This window comes from Maniola jurtina, chromosome 23 (genome assembly GCF_905333055.1).
Source record: "Maniola jurtina chromosome 23, ilManJurt1.1, whole genome shotgun sequence".
NCBI classification, from domain to species: Eukaryota; Metazoa; Arthropoda; class Insecta; order Lepidoptera; family Nymphalidae; genus Maniola; species Maniola jurtina.
Window position 1 is genome coordinate 2,024,961 of NC_060051.1, and position 17,804 is coordinate 2,042,764.

General features: G+C 37.3%; 1 protein-coding gene across 8 annotated transcripts in view; it reads left to right on the forward strand.

Annotated features, from left to right (window-relative positions):
- LOC123877430 (filamin-A) overlaps positions 1-17,804 on the forward strand; it is a 92,605-nt gene that overhangs the window by 56,449 nt on the left and 18,352 nt on the right. For 5 of the 8 annotated variants that reach the window (XM_045924221.1, XM_045924223.1, XM_045924222.1 and 2 more), the window contains 10 exons: positions 10,459-10,599; positions 10,966-11,135; positions 11,727-11,852; positions 12,329-12,442; positions 12,729-12,917; positions 13,119-13,221; positions 13,807-13,949; positions 14,757-14,865; positions 15,212-15,376; positions 16,085-16,324. In XM_045924221.1, the coding sequence (XP_045780177.1) occupies positions 10,459-10,599; positions 10,966-11,135; positions 11,727-11,852; positions 12,329-12,442; positions 12,729-12,917; positions 13,119-13,221; positions 13,807-13,949; positions 14,757-14,865; positions 15,212-15,376; positions 16,085-16,324 (1,500 nt within the window). Of the gene's footprint in view, positions 1-9,398; positions 9,752-10,458; positions 10,600-10,965; positions 11,136-11,726; positions 11,853-12,328; positions 12,443-12,728; positions 12,918-13,118; positions 13,222-13,806; positions 13,950-14,756; positions 14,866-15,211; positions 15,377-16,084; positions 16,325-17,804 lie in introns of all 8 variants that reach the window. The other 3 variants (XM_045924216.1, XM_045924217.1, XM_045924218.1) reach the window with 2 other exon arrangements.

Below are 17,804 nucleotides of genomic sequence, written 5' to 3' on the forward strand. Positions count from 1 at the left end.
TCCGCGCCTCAACCATTGAGATATTGAGGGTTGAACAACTTGTTTGAAGTCCTTAATATGATTATCATATTCATTTGCGCTTACATCCCAATCTGATAATGTTTTCTTCAGTTATATCCCTCATATCTGTCACAATATCAACTCCCCATCCGCATTCACTCGACCCATTTGGCTCAACCTCCTTGAGGCATGTAAGCGATCGTCCATCACTCGTCTAGGATTTCCGCACTACTTGTGTGATGAATGTGGCCATGTCAGCTGGAATGTCCTATGTCGCCGACGCGCGTGGAAAAGTGTTGAATGTACGTGAACATCTTTCGACAATTCGTAATTCAACGACAGACAAGTTACATGCTCTTGTATTTGATATACTGGCTAAAGTTCTTTGCCAACAGGACAAGGAGTTCTACGGAATCGTTACACATCTAAACTATTATAAACTAGTTAGGTTATTCCCGCGTATCCGTCCGCGTGGACTTCACAAATTCCAAACCTCTTTTACCCTCTTAGGGTTGAATTTTCAAAAATTCTGTCTTAGCGGATATCTACGCCATAATAGCTAACTGCATGCCAAATTTCAGCCCTATCCGTCCAGTAGTTTGAGATGTGCGTTGATAGATCAGTCAGCTTTTCATTTTATATACTTAGATGCGAAAGTATGTCTATCTGTCTGTCTGTTAGCTTTTCACGGTCCAGCTGTTTAATCGATTTTGACGTTTGGTCTGTACCAACTCTGTCTATCTATCTCTAGCTATATCTAGGGTAGCTATCTCTGTGGATAGCTTGCAACCCAAGAATGAACATACGCTATTTTTGGTCTGAAAAATCAAAGAGTTCCCACGGGATTTTTAAAAACCTAAATCCACGCAATTGAGGTCGCGGGCGTCATCTATTCGTAAGGTACAGGAAGGTGCTCCCACTAGATTTCAATATGGGGTTATTCAAAGGGCGGGTCTAAACATTCCTGAAAAGCCGGCAATGCATTGATTCCTTTGGTGCTGAATGTTCATGGGCAGCGGTTATCACTTTACGTCAAGTGATACGCTTGCTCGTTTGCTCGCTATATTATATCAAAAATATACTTGTTCCTTGTTATAACTTTTGTTCATAGTTTCCGGTAAAACATAGCCGCATACCTCGGTCATTCGTAAAAAGTGTATTTTGAGAATGTGTGATTCAAAAATATATTTTATAAAATTGATGGCTTATGTAAACATAGATTTTATTTTAAATGCTCAATTGCGTGGAACAAATTGACGTGACGAAACTTGAAGGACAGAGTTTCAAAAATAGGAATGACAAATATTTTGCTTTATTAACTGAAAAACAAAAAATAAACTGATGTGGAATGGTTGTAGATAGGAAATTAGGAAAAAAGACAATTGAAATAACCTACTATCTTGTTCTTTATTACCAAAGTTTTCTAAAAACAGCTTCTAAAGAAGAAAAAAAGCTCAAATGTTTTTATTTTCGAATTTAGGTAAGTGGCTAGCCGATGCTATTTTCTTCATTTATCAAGTTGAAACTCGATATATTACGTAAATTTTGAAAAACTTTTTAGGGAAATAAGGGATAGTAACATTACTTCCACTAACCTGTTTTTCAAAATGGCTGCCGAACAGAACAGCTGTTTTAGGCCGCCATCTTTTATCGAGGTGTTTTAAAGTTCCAGAAACTTTAAAGCTCTATTTAAATTACGTGATGTGACCCGTCTAAGGAGTACGCCTCGAGGCCCGTACCTCCGCTGAAAAGACCCATTTTTTGACCCAATTTTACAAAATGTAAGGTTATTTAATACCCGGTTGAGTTTGTTGTAGGCTCTTCTCTAATTTGGATGTCTTTGGAACCCAAGCTTTAGTTTTAAGTTTAAGTACCTAATTAATTATCATCATTTCAAATTAAACAAGTGACAATCAAAACGTGTACAATGATACCTACATATTTTATATAAATGCTTTGAGGTTAGTTTTGAACAACACTTAAGTTAATAAGTTAATTAAATCTTACCAACAAGGACGAAATCGTGAGTTAAAACTAGAAAATAATATTTTTCAACGTAAAAATATAATGTTATCGTTGGCACACGCGGATCGCCATGTTTTTCGCCAATTTGTCACTGCGTAATTTATTGGGCCGTCAAAGTTGTCCTACAAATATTTTCTGAAAAAAATTAAACGTGACATTGGTAAAGATACTTAAATACGCAAATGCGAAGAATTTTAATCTCTCTCTCACAATGCGAAATCGTTTAAATTTGTCAAAATTTTAACAATTTTTTTTTCGTATGGTTATGAAAATATGAGTGACGAAAATATCAACTAATCGTGTTTTAGGGTTCCGTAACTCAAAAAGAAAAACAGAACCCTATAGGATCACTTTGCTGTCTGTCTGTCTGTCTGTCTGTCTGTCCATCAGACAGTCCGTCGTGTCTGTCAAGAAAACCTAAAAGGTACTTCCCGTTGACCTAGAATCATGAAATTTGGCAGATAGGTAAGTCTTATAGCACTAGTAAAGGAATAAATCCGAAAACTGTGAATTTGTGGTTACATCATTTAAAAAAAATTAAAATGTGTTTCAATTTTCATAGTAAGGTAACTATACCAAGTGTGAAATCATACAAAAGGGCTTTACCTATCCTACATTCTAAAACAGATTTTTATTTATTTTTATGTATGTAATAGTTTTTGATTTATCGAGCAAAATGTCGGGAAAAATACCCGAGTACGGAACCCTCGGTGCGCGACTCGCACTTGGCCGGTTTTCATTATTATTTCTGGACAAACAATACTGATCTTTAACAAATTTCTTTATTGTAAAACATAAGAAAAGAACTTGTCTTTATAATTTGGCGTTTGTTAAATTACGCGTGTAGAACGTTTTCTTGTTGTTCTGCCCAACTGACATTGGTAAATAGGTACGTAAAAATTGTATGAAAATAAATCTTGGCCGAATCTACAAAAAAACAAAAAAATTATTTTACTACCAGCTGATGCTCGCGATTTCGTTCGCGTGGATGTAGGTTTTTCAAAAATCCCGTGGGAACTCTTTGATTTTCCGGGATAAAAAGTAGCCTATGTGCTAATTCAGGGTAAAATAATTATCTTCATTCTAGATTTCAGCCCAATCCGTCCAGTAGTTTTTGCGTGAAGGAGTAACAAACATACACACACACACACACACACACACACACATACACACAAACTTTCGCCTTTATAATATTATATAGTGTGATAAGTGTGAAGTGTGATACCATCCGATTTCTTGAAATACCACACTCAAGGGGGTAAAATGGGCGGTGATATTTTGTATGAAAGTCCGTCATTTTTCAAGTTATACCTATCCATAAAAATTGGTATTTGAGATTTCAGATAAAAATTAAGAAATACGTATTTCAAGGTTTTTGGAAATCACAGTCTTGATGGTGTTAAATTAGGGAGTAAAAGTTTGACCCATAAAGGTGGAGAGAATATCGTGCAGGGCGCTGCCGCGACGCGCAGTTCTGTTGCAGTTCAGTTCAAGTGCGTGGGAACCTTAAACGAATTGAATCCATGAAAATTGTTTTATGGGTTCTTGGTTAAAAATTAAGAGGTAAGCGGGTTTAGGGATTTCCTGAAATTGTAACTCTCAATTTCCGATCCCTCAAACCCCGATTTTCAAAAATTCCATGTGAGAGAAACTGCGGTGAAATTCGTTAGTACCTACCTAGTACCTATATTTAGAAGAATTAGTGAAAATCATGAAAATGTCAACAATATAATTTACTAGAGGATGCCCGCGACTTCGTCCGTGTGGATTTAGGTTTTTAAAGATACCGTGGGAACTGTTTGATTTTCCGGGATAAAAAGTAGCCTATTTCCGTCCCCGGGATATAATCTGACCCTTAGCTTAAAAGGTAGCAGACAGACAGACAGACCCACTTTCGCATTTATAATATTAGTATGGATTTCCTGAAATGCGACGCAGTTTACTATTTTTGGAATATTTTATCTGAATCAAAACACTATCGCATTGGGAATCGTCCCGCTTTAAGGTTTAGGCATCATTCCAAATTGATAATTACTATCAACGTCAATCAACAGTCAACAACGACACTGGGATTGCTTACTTATATTTTACTTGATACAGGATGTAATTAGAATGTTAGCAAAAACTTAGCGCTATTATTATACTGCCTAAACACAATGCAATAGCAATAAACATTTGCCTTATATTATACTTGTAGTTTAAGTGATTTAGTAGTTTTCAAACCCGCAATGTATAGCTAAAACTCAGGGTCAATGCCACGCATACGATGCGGTATTGACCTCGTGGAATCTATCTACGCAACGTCCGTTGATCTCTAGCGTTAGTTATATGTTTTATTTGAAAGAAATAAAGAAAGGAAAAACGTTTATTTTTGAAAGCTGTGCCACACATTCAGTACATGGGGTTATACCTACGGGTTAGGGTATCCCGGCGCCACTAATAATAATTAATTGAGCATTAAAGTCACATGACCTCAAGTAGAAGAAGCGCCGGAATAAACTATAATAGATACGTTGCAAATAAAATATCTGACTAACGCAAATTCACGGTTTTCAGATTTTTCCCCTAACGTACCTAAGACCTACCTGCCTGCCAAACTTCATGATTGGAAGCACTCTGTAGGTTTTTTGATAGACAAGACAGACAGGCAGATATACAGACAAACAGACCGTTTTTCGAGGTAGGGAACCTTAAAAATCATAATGTTGCTATAAATTATTATCTTATTACATTTTAACAGACTCTTTTATCACTATTGTTTTTTTCATAACAAACAATTACATACACCACAAAACACGAAACTAGGTTAACAGCATTAATCCGAATAGCCGAATCACATCGTCTTTTGATAGACAATAATAATATTCTCATTCTACTTGGCGATAGCATCAAAAGTATGGACAAACTATTAAACTATTATTTTGATTTATTAAATACTTTTAACATCATGCCCTACATTCAAAGAAGTGATTACAGATTCCGTAGTTTAATAAATCAGAGATGAACAGACGGGGAAAATGTAAAATCCGTTGTTTTTGGTTTGTACGAAATGTACTTACCTACTAAATTTTTCATTTATTGTTTCAAATTCTTCACATAAAACAATTGCAAGAGAGTTCTCAGATTTACATTGCATAAAAAATACTTTGTTAAACAACATTTTTTGTTGTTAACACAGTGGTTATCACACTAATGTTATAAAGGCGAAAGTTTGTATGTGTGTGTGTGTATGTTTGTTACTCCTTCACGCAAAAACTACTAGACGGATTTGGCTGAAATTTGGAATGGAGATCTAGGTAATATCTTGGATTAGCACATAGGCTACTTTTTATTCCGGAAAATCAAAGAGTTCCCACGGGATTTCGAAAAATCTAAAACCACGCGGGCGAAGTCGCGGCCATCGGCTAGTTAAGTATAACAATTGACGCGAATTTGTTAATGACAAGGTTGCATTGAAAACGGTCGGCTTTGCATGTATCAGCCCACAAGGTAGTGTAATAGTTACATTCCATATGTATGTATAATGTATATAGCTTTAAATATTACATTTGGTTTTTTATAAAGAAAAAAGAGCAACCGCTGAGTTTCTTGCGGACTCAATGAATGAGCTTTCTGAACCGGTGGTCTAGTCTTGACATATTTTCAGTGGTATAAGCTTTCCTAAATAAATAAATCATTTTATTTTGTTACTAGCGACCCGCCCCGGCTTCGCACGGGTGTTCCGGGATAAAATATAGCCTATACGGATTCGGAAGAATCCCTCTAAGTAATGGTAAAAGAAATTTTGAAATCGGTCCAGTAGTTTTTGAGCCTATTCAATACAAACAAAATACAAAGGTTTCCTCTTTATAATATTAGTATAGATATAATCTGATAAATCACGTCATCATTTATCAATCATCGCTATCTAAATAATTTGAAAATAATGCTCTACTAATACTAATATTATGTGAAAGTGTGTCTGTCTGTCTGTTATACCATTCTCGGCTCAACCGCTGAACCAATCTTGACAAAAAGCACAGAGATAGCTCGCATCTTGGAGTTGGGCCTAGGTGTGGAATATTTTTTATTCCGGAGTTTCAAAAAGACTAATTCTCATGTCGTGGTTTTTGAGATGCCATTAGGTAAGCTAAGTCAGAGAAGGTCAGAAGATCTTGAAGTTTTACGTGCCCACAAAAGTTTTCTCTTTAAAAATCCAAAAGTCCAACTTTACTGCCTCGTCGATTAGCACGGCAGAATTCGCGGACATCAGCTAGCAGCTATGAATAAATATTAAAAACATAATAAATCACAAGCTTCTAAACAAAACCTGATTCTCCAAAGTAAAGATTATCTTGCGAAATCTGTCAATGTTCCAGTTTCGTGAACTCGAATGTTTGGATGGCCGATATATTTCGCAACTAGCTGATGCCCGCAGCTTCGCCCGCGTGGATTGGTCAGATCCCCTGCAGCATCAGGATTGAGGAGTTGGACTCCAAATTTTTTATGAAACTATGTCGCAAAGTTCCTCTATCGATTAAAAAAGAAATGACGCAAATCGATTCAGAAATCTCGGAGATTTCGGTGTACATAGGTAGAAAAACACAACTCCCTTTTTGAAAGTCGGTTAAAAAAGTAGCCTATGTTACTCCCTGGTCAATTTTCTACTTGTCTGTGAAAATCCCGTCAAAATCGGTTCAGCCGTTCCCAAGATTAGCCTTTTCAAACAGACAGACAGACAGACAGACAAAAACTTTAAAAACGTGTGATTCAGTTATAGTATCGTTCAAATAACCATATGACCTTAATATGCGGTAGTTATTTCGAAATTACAGACAGACACTCCAATTTTATTTATTAGTATAGATTTATTGCCATCTGCTGATATTAATTTAATGAAGGAAACTGGTGTAATCCCAATATAAGCAAACGTTAATATTTCAGGCACGACGTTTTTCAAAACAAAATTCGATTGAGGAACCACTGACCTCTATTAAAGTACGCTGGACTTGCTATTGCCGACCTGTTCGTGAAGTAACTGGATTTTCGCCATTTTGGCACTGATATGATAGCACCGTGAGCGCCGTAATATGAACTCAGAACTAAATGTTATTGATGTCTGATGAGTATTACTCTCATTTATTTATTATTCTTATATAACCTTATCTACAAAAATAAAATAACAGAAATAACAAAAACATAAAATAACAGAAACAACAAAAAGTAAAACAACAGAAACAACAAAAAAAATTAAGTAATATAAACACAAGAGAAATAAAATAACAGAAACAACAGAAAACTAAAGTAACGGAAGAAAAAACATTATGGGGCATGAGATAGGTCTGCCCGCGTTTTAATTTAATTTGGTTTTTCGCAATTTGTAAATTAATACGACGTAGGCTTATGGCATTCTAATTGCGCCAATGGCAGTATCATCCTCACAGGTTTATATGAAAATCTTTACTTGAAAGGGTCCAGTTTAAGAAATTAGCTATAGCATCGACTAATTAGTGAGTAACTAATGTCAAACTCATTATTTCAACTAATTTCTTTCAAGTCATATGTTTCGAGTAAAGATTTTTATGTAATCCTGTGAAGTTGATACTGCCATTGTCGGAATTAAAATGCCATAAGCCTACTTTGTCGTATTAGTTTATCAATTGTGAAAAACCAAATTAATTTTGAATTTCGCGGGCATCTCATGCACCTTGGCTATCTGCATGCCAAATTACAGCCCAGTCCGTCCAGTAGTTTGAGTTGTGCGTTGATAGATCAGTCAGTCAGTCAGTCACTTTTTTCTTTTCTGTATTTAGAATTTAGATATCTGTGTAACCAATTCCCTACTCGTGGTTGCGTATTAAAGATAATAATAAATTTTACAATATCAATAATAATTTTACTATCCATTATATTGTCAAATTCAGAATGCGTGTGGGCCTGTTGACATTCAGAAATCGTCAAATTTTCAGCTAACGGAAATGTCGCTTGTAAATATATTGGCGGAGATGTGGTGCACGCTTTATGAAAAAAATTCTTGTAAGGGTGGAGTTATATTATGTGGACTCGTGGAGATATGTTTGTGCTATGCAATTGCTGAAGCACACGATTTCTTGTACAATATTATTTAGATGCAGGTACTCACCTACTTAATTTATACTAAAAATTGGTGATATAATGATAACATAATTATAGATTTGACTCTAAAAAGATTTCACATCTTTTTACGTGCAAAAAAGAAAGAAAAACATTTCTTTTTTGAAAGTAGTGCCACACATCACCAGTTATTCCTTAGGATTTGTTTATCTTGGTGCTTATAATACTTGAGCATTAAAGTCAAAAGGCCTACTTGTACGATGTATGCCTTGCAAATTCACAACAGCACTGGTTTTCAGTCGGAGTAGAGATTACAACGCGAGGCTTGGCAGGACATAATATTTTGTATTTGGATATTTTTGATGGGATATTTGTCAAGCAGACAAAAAAACGTTAGGACGTCATCAGAGACAAAATAGAAAAATATTTATTGCACGATTTGTCTTCCAGTCAATTCAAATATTTTCACCGTGATCTCATCGCGTGACGGGAACTGCAATTTCCGTTGTCTCATGTCTGGCTGAATTCATACTGTGTGAATGTGAATCGAAAAATTTACAAAAAAATAATCGGCGACATATAACCGTTCCCTAATAATACACACAGAGGCGCGTCTACGAAGTTGCCAACTATTTTTATTATCCCTAATGTCAAAACTTTCGAATAAACTACACATTTTATATAATCACATATTTATACCTAGCGACACGATGTCGTGACGTAAATGTGACGTCTCGTGGGTATGAAATAGTCTGCGGCTCACGTATCTCGAATTTATTGACATTTTTAAACACTGTGGTGAAGTTTTTATGTGACAAAAACAAGAGGATATTTTTATGTTGAACTTTTTCAACTCAGAGCTTATTTGTTATTTTAACCCCGATTAAAGGGTTATTGCTTTTTAGTCAAAAGCAAAAAAAAAATAACAGTAACTTTTATTAGGATATAGCATTTTTTTTACTAACTTGCATGGCGGCCATTTTGAAATTTTTATTAAGTACTCATTTGTTCTTATAACGGCAATAGATATGCAGACTCGGTGAAAAATTAAATTCTCTACCTATTATGGTTCATGAATCATGAGTTACAGCTCGCTGACAGACAGACAGACATAACAGAGCCCCATATTTAGAACCCTAAAAAAACGTGTAACAATTCCAAGCAAAAGTAGATTTAAAAGTTGAAAGATTAAATACTCGTAAGTACAAGTAGGTAGGTACGGTTCCTCTTCAAAACTTCACTCACCAATGAACTCAATAAAAAGCGATGTAGAATCACGAGAATAATTCAAAACTTTACAGCACGATACAACGAACATACAAAGTTAAACATGCCAAACATATTATAACACTAGCCACACGACACATTTCAAAATTCACATTTCATTTCAAGAGTTGGAAAACTGGATAAATGGCGTATCTGTCTGGACTCTGGAATTCAATCGTTGGTGGCATCAACGAGAAAGACTGGACTGTCGTATCTAGATTTTATTTAGACAGTACAAAGAAATACTTCTCAGTGTCCGAAATCGATAGAGAGGAAGTGCCTATAGTGTATTCTGAGTGCCATAAAATTGCTTTCAACAAATCTGGTACAGGACTTTCGTATACGCCGCTTAACTTTGTGACTATCTTCCATATTGATACTAGGAAAGGTTTGTTGTTATATTTATTGCAATTACCTATTTATAATTATGTCCGATAGGCCATATTATCTAGTACAGAAGAGAAGTTCTAAATTAATTTTACTGTAATTGTATTTTTTAAAATTGCACTCACTGTTAATTTAAAATTTTCTGTAATTTTAATTTGGGACCTCTGTTCCTAATCTGTACCTAATCTAGTATTTACTCATATTATATTTGAGAGAAGAATAAAAGAATATTTATTTATTTAAAACCCTTTTTGAAATTATTCCTGAAAAAACGAAAACCGTTTTTGAAGCGAGTTTGAGGGTGACCATAAGAGCTCGTTCACACAGGCTGCGTAAGCGTGGCATAAGCGTAGACGCAGCGCGTACCATTGCGTTGTTTTGTATGGAACTGTATGAAACATGGCATACCGCTTGCGTGGCGTGAAAGTTCACGTAGACGTTATGCGTGCAGTTATGCTACGGTTCACGCGCGTCACTGCGCACTTGTCACGTGTACGTGCTGCATACGCAATTGGTGTGAATCGGCCAATATGTTAAAAAGTGAAACGAACGAATGAACGCGCTGATGAAACGCACCCCATTGGCTGAACAGCTTATATTATTGCTCATATGAGTGAGCGAGACAAATCTTGTGCTGGTTGTTGATGCTGTCAGGTATCCTACGATAACTCAATGGTTTTTTGACTAAGTTCATCTATCTCTTTCTAGCGGAAGTAAAGATGCCGAGTGGCCACATTGACCAGCCAGTGATAGAAGACAACAGGGATGGCACAGTCAGCATCAAGTACGATCCTCGAGAAGAGGGCGTTCATGAACTTTACGTGAAGTACAATGGAGAACATGTTCAAGGTTAATTGGATTTATTTATAGTTTTCGTATGTTAGTTTTTTTAGTGCTTATACAGGGTTAATTTAAACATACCAATAACCTCATAAAAGCAACTTCATTATATAAAATTACCCGTAAGCGGAGTCTAGGTACCAAGATGTTAATTGGGATCCAAACCCAAAAACTGCTAGTTTTTCTAAGGATTTCATTGACTGATTTCCTTCAGCAAATATAGTTTTTCTTTTTCTCAGTATGTACGCAATGCCCATTTGCGTGGATAAATTTTACGAAAATATCATTTTCAACCTTGTTCTTGGTCAAATATTTTATAGTTCAGGCAAAAATTCCTTAATCATGTATTCTATGTCATATTCTACATATTTCCAGGTTCCCCCTACAAATTCCACGTGGACTCCATATCCTCGGGCTACGTGACGGCATACGGGCCTGGCCTCGTCTCGGGCGTCAGTGGGGAGCCCAGCCAGTTCACCATCAGCACCAAGGGCGCCGGTGCTGGTGGTCTGTCTATGGCAGTTGAAGGTCCCAGCAAAGCTGAGGTCAGTTCTGCCGGAGTTAGAAATAATCCCCAACTTTTGTCCAAGGAAGTGGTTTAGAGATCACAAATATCTGCCAGAGTAGACATCAGGTGACATGTTTTCTAATCAGGTTCATACCTATAGTTTTCTGAAGTTCCTCTTTAGGCGGATTATTACCCAAACTATGACCAAAACACATCTGCCACTTCCAACAGCAATGAACAGTTATAATTTTAAAATTTAATTTAATTTAATTTAATTTTTTAATTTAAATTGATAGTTATAACTTTTAACCAGCTTCTAAAAGGGAGGTATATCTCAATTTGATACACTTTTTTATTTGAAGGAATCTCTAAACGAAGGAATCAAAGGCACATCAGAATTTATTTTCAGCTATTACATATTATACCACGAAACATATTTTAAATAATATTATGTACCCGGTACCGTAATGCCAATTTTTATTTTTCTTTAAAACTGGAATGCTCAGATGTTGGATAGCATTGATGCTGGCTAACCTTGATTATAGAAGAGAGCCACCGTTAAGCTGGCTAACATGTTCGTTCGTCCAAGTCAGAATTATTTTGTTTTAAATTATTTTCCAAATTTCAGATTACATGCCATGACAACAAAGATGGCACCGTCGCGGTGTCCTATTTACCCACTGCACCAGGAGAATACAAAGTCAGCGTCAGATTCGGCGAAAAACATATCAAAGGCTCACCTTTCACTGCTAAGGTCTGTACATAGTTCAATATCGCAGCAAGTACACCATAACAAGTGTAAATTAAAAATTTATAACACCCCCGACAAGTGAAGGTTACAGTAATAACTAGAAAAGAGCTGATAACTTTCAAACGGCTGAACCGATTTTTTTGAATTATGGCTAAGAACACTCTCGATCAAGCCACCTTTCAAACAAAAAAAACTAAATTAAAATCGGTTCATTAGTTTAGGAGCTACGATGCCACAGACAGATACACAGATACACAGATACACACATACACACGTCAAACTTATAACACCCCTCTTTTTTGGTCGGGGGTTAATAAATAAACCTCTAAGAGGGTCAAATATGGGTTTGAAATTTTTGTAGTCCACGCTGACGCAGTCGCGAGCATAGTATTCTATACTATATAAGTACCATAGTATTTTATATACCGTGTCATAAGCTTCTAGATTTTTTCCGTTCCTAAATAGTTTATGTTTCGCAGGTTACCGGGGAGGGTCGCAAGAGGAACCAGATATCTGTCGGTAGTTGCAGTGAGGTGACACTGCCCGGCAAAGTTGCTGATGATGATATCCGTAGTCTCAACGCTTCAATCCAGGTACTTCTTTATACCGCTCGATTTATCTAGAATAATAGGACGATTTCTAAATTAGACGTGCATGCTGCAAAGTAAGCCCAGCCAACTTTTTATTTTCCTCTGAGGGTAACCAAATTGAGTATCACCAAAGTTCGACTATTCATCCAGAAGTACGTACTTGAGTCAACGTTAATCATTTATATACCATTACTTGTAATATCAATAATATAGCATAACATGTTTACTTGTATTGGAACGTCTCTACTACTCAAAAAAGTCCTCCTAACTTCTTCATTGTCATTTCCAGGCTCCGTCAGGTCTTGAAGAGCCTTGCTTCCTCAAGCGACTGCCATCAGGCAACATCGGCATCAGCTTCACTCCCCGCGAGGCTGGCCAGCACGTGGTGTCTGTCAAGAAGATGGGCGTCCACATCCAGAACTCTCCCTTCAATATCACCGTCCAGACACAGGAAGTCGGAGACGCTAAAAAAGTCAAGGTAAGGCCACTATCGCCATATTAGCATCATCAGGTTTTTAAGAGCATGCCCTCAGGCGAAATGGACATCAGTTTTTGGAGCAGGAGGTCGGAAAAACCAAGAAACTCATGTTCAAATATAAAATTTAATTCCTCTCGCAAGCAATATTAATCATTATTGAATGATCTAGAAACTTTAATTTAAAAACATTTTATTTTATAGGTATCAGGATCTGCTCTTAAGGAAGGCAAGACCCATGGAGAGAATACATTCACAGTCGATACAAGAAACGCTGGTTATGGTGGTCTCTCGCTCTCTATAGAAGGTAAGACAAAGCAGCGAAAGCTTGTGAACTTCTTGTTGGATATAGGCCTTCCCTAATGAGTGCCACTATACTTATTCCTCAAACTTCTTCATCCAGCCACTTCCCTTTATCCTTTTTATATCGTCGGTCCATCACAGTCTCCACTCTAGGACTTTTTGGCTTCAACAGCCATAGCCCCTTCAGTAAGCCTGCCCACGGCCACTTCAGCTTGCTAACGGTAAATAGTGGATGAGGAAGGCGGAGGACACTGTGTGGTAGTGCATTCTCAGGAGCTATGTCCAACAGTAAACGCAAACAGACTGATTGATTTGCATTAGCGGTTCAGGGTCCTGGATAAAAATCAGTGCAGTATGCTTATGTTTCAAGGCATACATCTTAATGCTGAACTGGAACCTTTATTTCTGGAAGTGCCACACATAAACAGTTTATTCCGTAATTTCTTTTGCTTGAAGCATGTTGGCTTTAAGGGGAGGAAGCGCCGGATAACCAACTCTTAGGTATAAGATGAAAAGTGTGGCACAATTTAAGAAATAAACGTTTTTCTTTCTTTTTTTCTTACATTAATAATAACTAAAATAACCTTAGGTCCCAGCAAGGCTGAAATCCAGTGCGCGGACACTAAAGATGGCATTTTAGCCATCAGCTACAAACCGACTGAGCCTGGCTACTACATCGTCAACCTGAAGTTCGCAGATCATCACGTGGAGGGATCACCCTTCACTGTTAAAGTAAGACATCTGAATTAATCAGAGCTTTTACACGCCCTATACTTGCCGCTTCGATTGCTATTGCGTAAAAATACAAGGGAATTTAATCTTTCTCCTAAATAAAAGGCAAAGATTGACTGACTGACTGATTGATTTATCAACACACAGCTCAAACTACTGGACGAATCGGGCTGGAATTTGGCATGTATATAGGTATTATGATATAGACATCCGCTAAAAAAGGATTTTCGAAAATTCAACCCCTAAGGGTGTAAAATAGAAGTTTGAAATTAGTCCACGCGGACGAAGTCGCGGACATGAGGAAGTGTTATACGTAGGTATACTATTTTACATATTACTATATTATACATTTTATCAAGGCCGTAGGTAAAGTCGTGGGCGGTCACTACTTTCTAGTCAGACATTATAATATAATTTATTGGTGTGGTTGCCAACTTTCTTTTTCTGTTTTTAACCCCTTACCCAAAAAGTGGGGTGTTATAAGTTTGACGTGTGTATCTGTGTATCTGTCTGTGGCATCGTAGCTCCTAAACTAATGAACCGACTTTAATTTAGTTTTTTTTTTGTTTGAAAGGTGGCTTGATCGGGAGTGTTCTTAGGTATAATCCAAGAAAATCGGTTAAGCCGTTTGAAAGTTATTAGCTCTTTTCTAGTTACTGTAACCTTCACTTGTCGGGGGTGTTATAAATTTTTAATTTACACTTGTACAAAGAAAGTTGGCAACGTTATATATTTTCAATATTAAAACTTAGCTTTAAGCCTTAAATCTTAAATGACTTATTAACATGCCTAATACTTATCATTAAGGTATCTGGTGAAGGCAGCAACAGACAGCGTGAAAAGATCCAGAGGCAGAGGGACCCCGCGCCACTCACTGAGGTCGGCACCAACTGTAAACTCACTTTCAAGATGCCAGGTATGCTAATCTAATCAAGACTAAGGTAAGGTGGCGTGCGGGTGTAAGGCACAACCGCACGCCACCCGCGCTATTCCGCACCGGGTAAGAGCGGGGGTTGTGCGGGTGTGCGGGGAGACCCCACCCCGATTGCCATCTTGACCTGTCGCGTAACAATTATACAAGCATTGATGACAGACCCTCACCCCTGTACAATAGTGAGAAAAACAATACAAAAAAATTACAGGGACTGCTGACAGAACTGAAAATTTAAAACTATGAAATTATGGTGTATATTTTTGGTGACTTTATAGGCATGCTATGTGTACCATCATAGTATAATACATTGTTTTCTCCATTTCTCCAGGCATCACCTCCTTCGACCTGGCAGCGACTGTGACCAGCCCTGGAGGCGTATCAGAGGACGCTGAGATCCAGGAGGTGGTAGACGGTTTATACTCCGTCCACTTCATCCCCAAGGAGTTGGGGGTTCATACCGTGTCTGTCAAATATAGGGAGATCCATATTCCTGGTAAGTTTTGGTCTTATAATATACACCTAATATAAATTTTTTGTGTAAATTGTGACAGTATGGCATATTATTGTAAATTGTACATTTGAAAAGAGCAACCGCCGAGTTTCTTGCTGGTTCTTCTCGGTAGGAACAGCATTCCGAACCAGTGGTAGATCATTTTGACGATTCAAAAGCACTTGTAAAAGTTTAATTGAATAAAAATAATTTGAATTTGAATTTGAATTTTTGAATTAGGAATACTCGTGAAATGCATGAATAGGATAGCATTATAACCCATTGCTGGCTCACTATGGAGCACGAGTTTTTTAAATTTTGTTTTGACACAAGTCTAGCCCTTGACTGCGATATCAAGTAATGATAGTACGGTCTAAGATGGAAGCGGGCTAACTTAGAAGGGATATGACAGTCTCCTTTCAGAATCAAAAGGTTTTGGGCATAGTCTACCACGCTGGCCAAGTGCGGATTTTCAGATTTCCCATACCTTTTAGAACATTATGGAAAAATCTTAGGCATGCAATTTCATCACCATTTAATAATATTTTAATTGCTTAAAATACTCCGAAAAGTTAGAGGTGCGTACCCGGGATCGAGCGTTAGAAACCCCCGACTAGGAACCTTTTACCCTAGGCTAGGCTAGACTTCCACCGTTTGGAAAAAGAATGAAAATTAAAATAGTTCTTATTAACTATATTTTTTCTTTCTCAGGGTCACCCTTCCAGTTCACAGTAGGTCCTCTTCGCGACTCAGGCGCACATTTAGTCAAAGCAGGAGGCGCGGGCCTAGAGAGGGGTGAAGCAGGGAGGTTCAATGAGTTCAATGTATGGACGAGAGAGGCTGGTGCCGGTCAACTGGCCATATCTCTGGAGGGTCCCAGCAAGGCTGAGATCGACTTCAAGGACAGGAAGGATGGGTCTTGCGACGTGTCTTACAAGGTTGAGGAGCCAGGTAAATTTATATACAAGCTTTTACGTATATAATTATGAATGAATTAATGAATATATTTTTGGTATACACCACAAAATTAATACAGAAAATACACATAAACAGAAAAACAAAAGTGTGACTATATAATTATATTTTAAGTATAAACTTTAGAGTTAATGGATAGTAATGGATAGATATGAATATGATACCAACGTTGGTACAAAGCGTTGGTTGGTTGGTTAGCAGGTTCTGTATACAAAAATCTAGTTTATAATTTATATATTTCTAAGTAGGTATGTCTTAGTGTACAATAAAGAAATGTTTACTTTTACTTTACTTTATACCAACGTTGCACGGTTGCTAGGTCGCCATTCCAACACCTTGGGACCCGAACGTCTATGTATAGGTACATTCTTTGTACTATGTGCCCATTTCCACTTCAGCTTCGTAATCCGTTGAGTTATGTGGGTTACTCTATTCTTCTAAGGAACTCTTCATTTCTAACTTGATCATGAGTAATCGCTCTGTCCAACTACCGCTGAGTGACTCGGAGCTTTTTATGATCACGTCATGCATTGCCAGAAACTTAGTATCGTGGCATCTCCTGCCAGATATGCTTAAAATTTATCAATGGCAAGGGGTTACTACGATACTAACACCCGTATTCACAAACGTTACTATGAGGTCTCATAGTGCCCTCGAACGCACAGTGTCCGTTCCACCAATCAGATGATGTATCACGTCAATTTACAATGATCTGATTGGTGGAACCTACACTATGCATTTGAGCTTACTGTGAGACCTCATAGTAACGTTTGTGAATACGGCCGTAAGTGTCTGGCAATGCATGACGTTATTTCTAATACTGTTCACAAGAAAAAATAAAAAATTTGACTTTATACTTTGAAGTAAGATTTTTTACACATTTGTTACCTGTTATCTCCCAAAACCACCATGATCCAAACTTCATAGTCGATGATCGTTCTGCCCTGTGTTATGCAGTTACAAAAAAACCAAGTTTTGGCCCTCGTTGACTCTCGCTCTAGTACAAAAAAGGTTAACAAAAAAACGATTGAAAAAAATAAAAGCTACACTTATTATGAAAAATAAATAAAAGTGCTAACTTTATTTTATTACGATAACTCCACACCAGTTTACCAGGGTTTATGGTATAGAACGAAATAACTTACTTTAAGGCTCTTTATCGTGTCCAGATCGGCATCACCAAGTCAAATGACCCGCACGCCCCCGCGGGGCCTTACTGAACACCACAATATAAAAAACCTACATAAACAACTGAAATGCACTTCATAAATAAATCGCCTGGCTTGTTCCTTATTCGAATGTCGGCACGCCCCTCGACCGAGCTGGCCAATCGCCGCTGACTTGACCACAGCCCGTCGCTGCAAAATTTACTGCGAGGCATTTTGACAGATCGATTTTTTAATTTCCTTTTTTTTTTTTAAATAGCTCCTTTCTTTTTTTTTCTTTAAGTGGTACG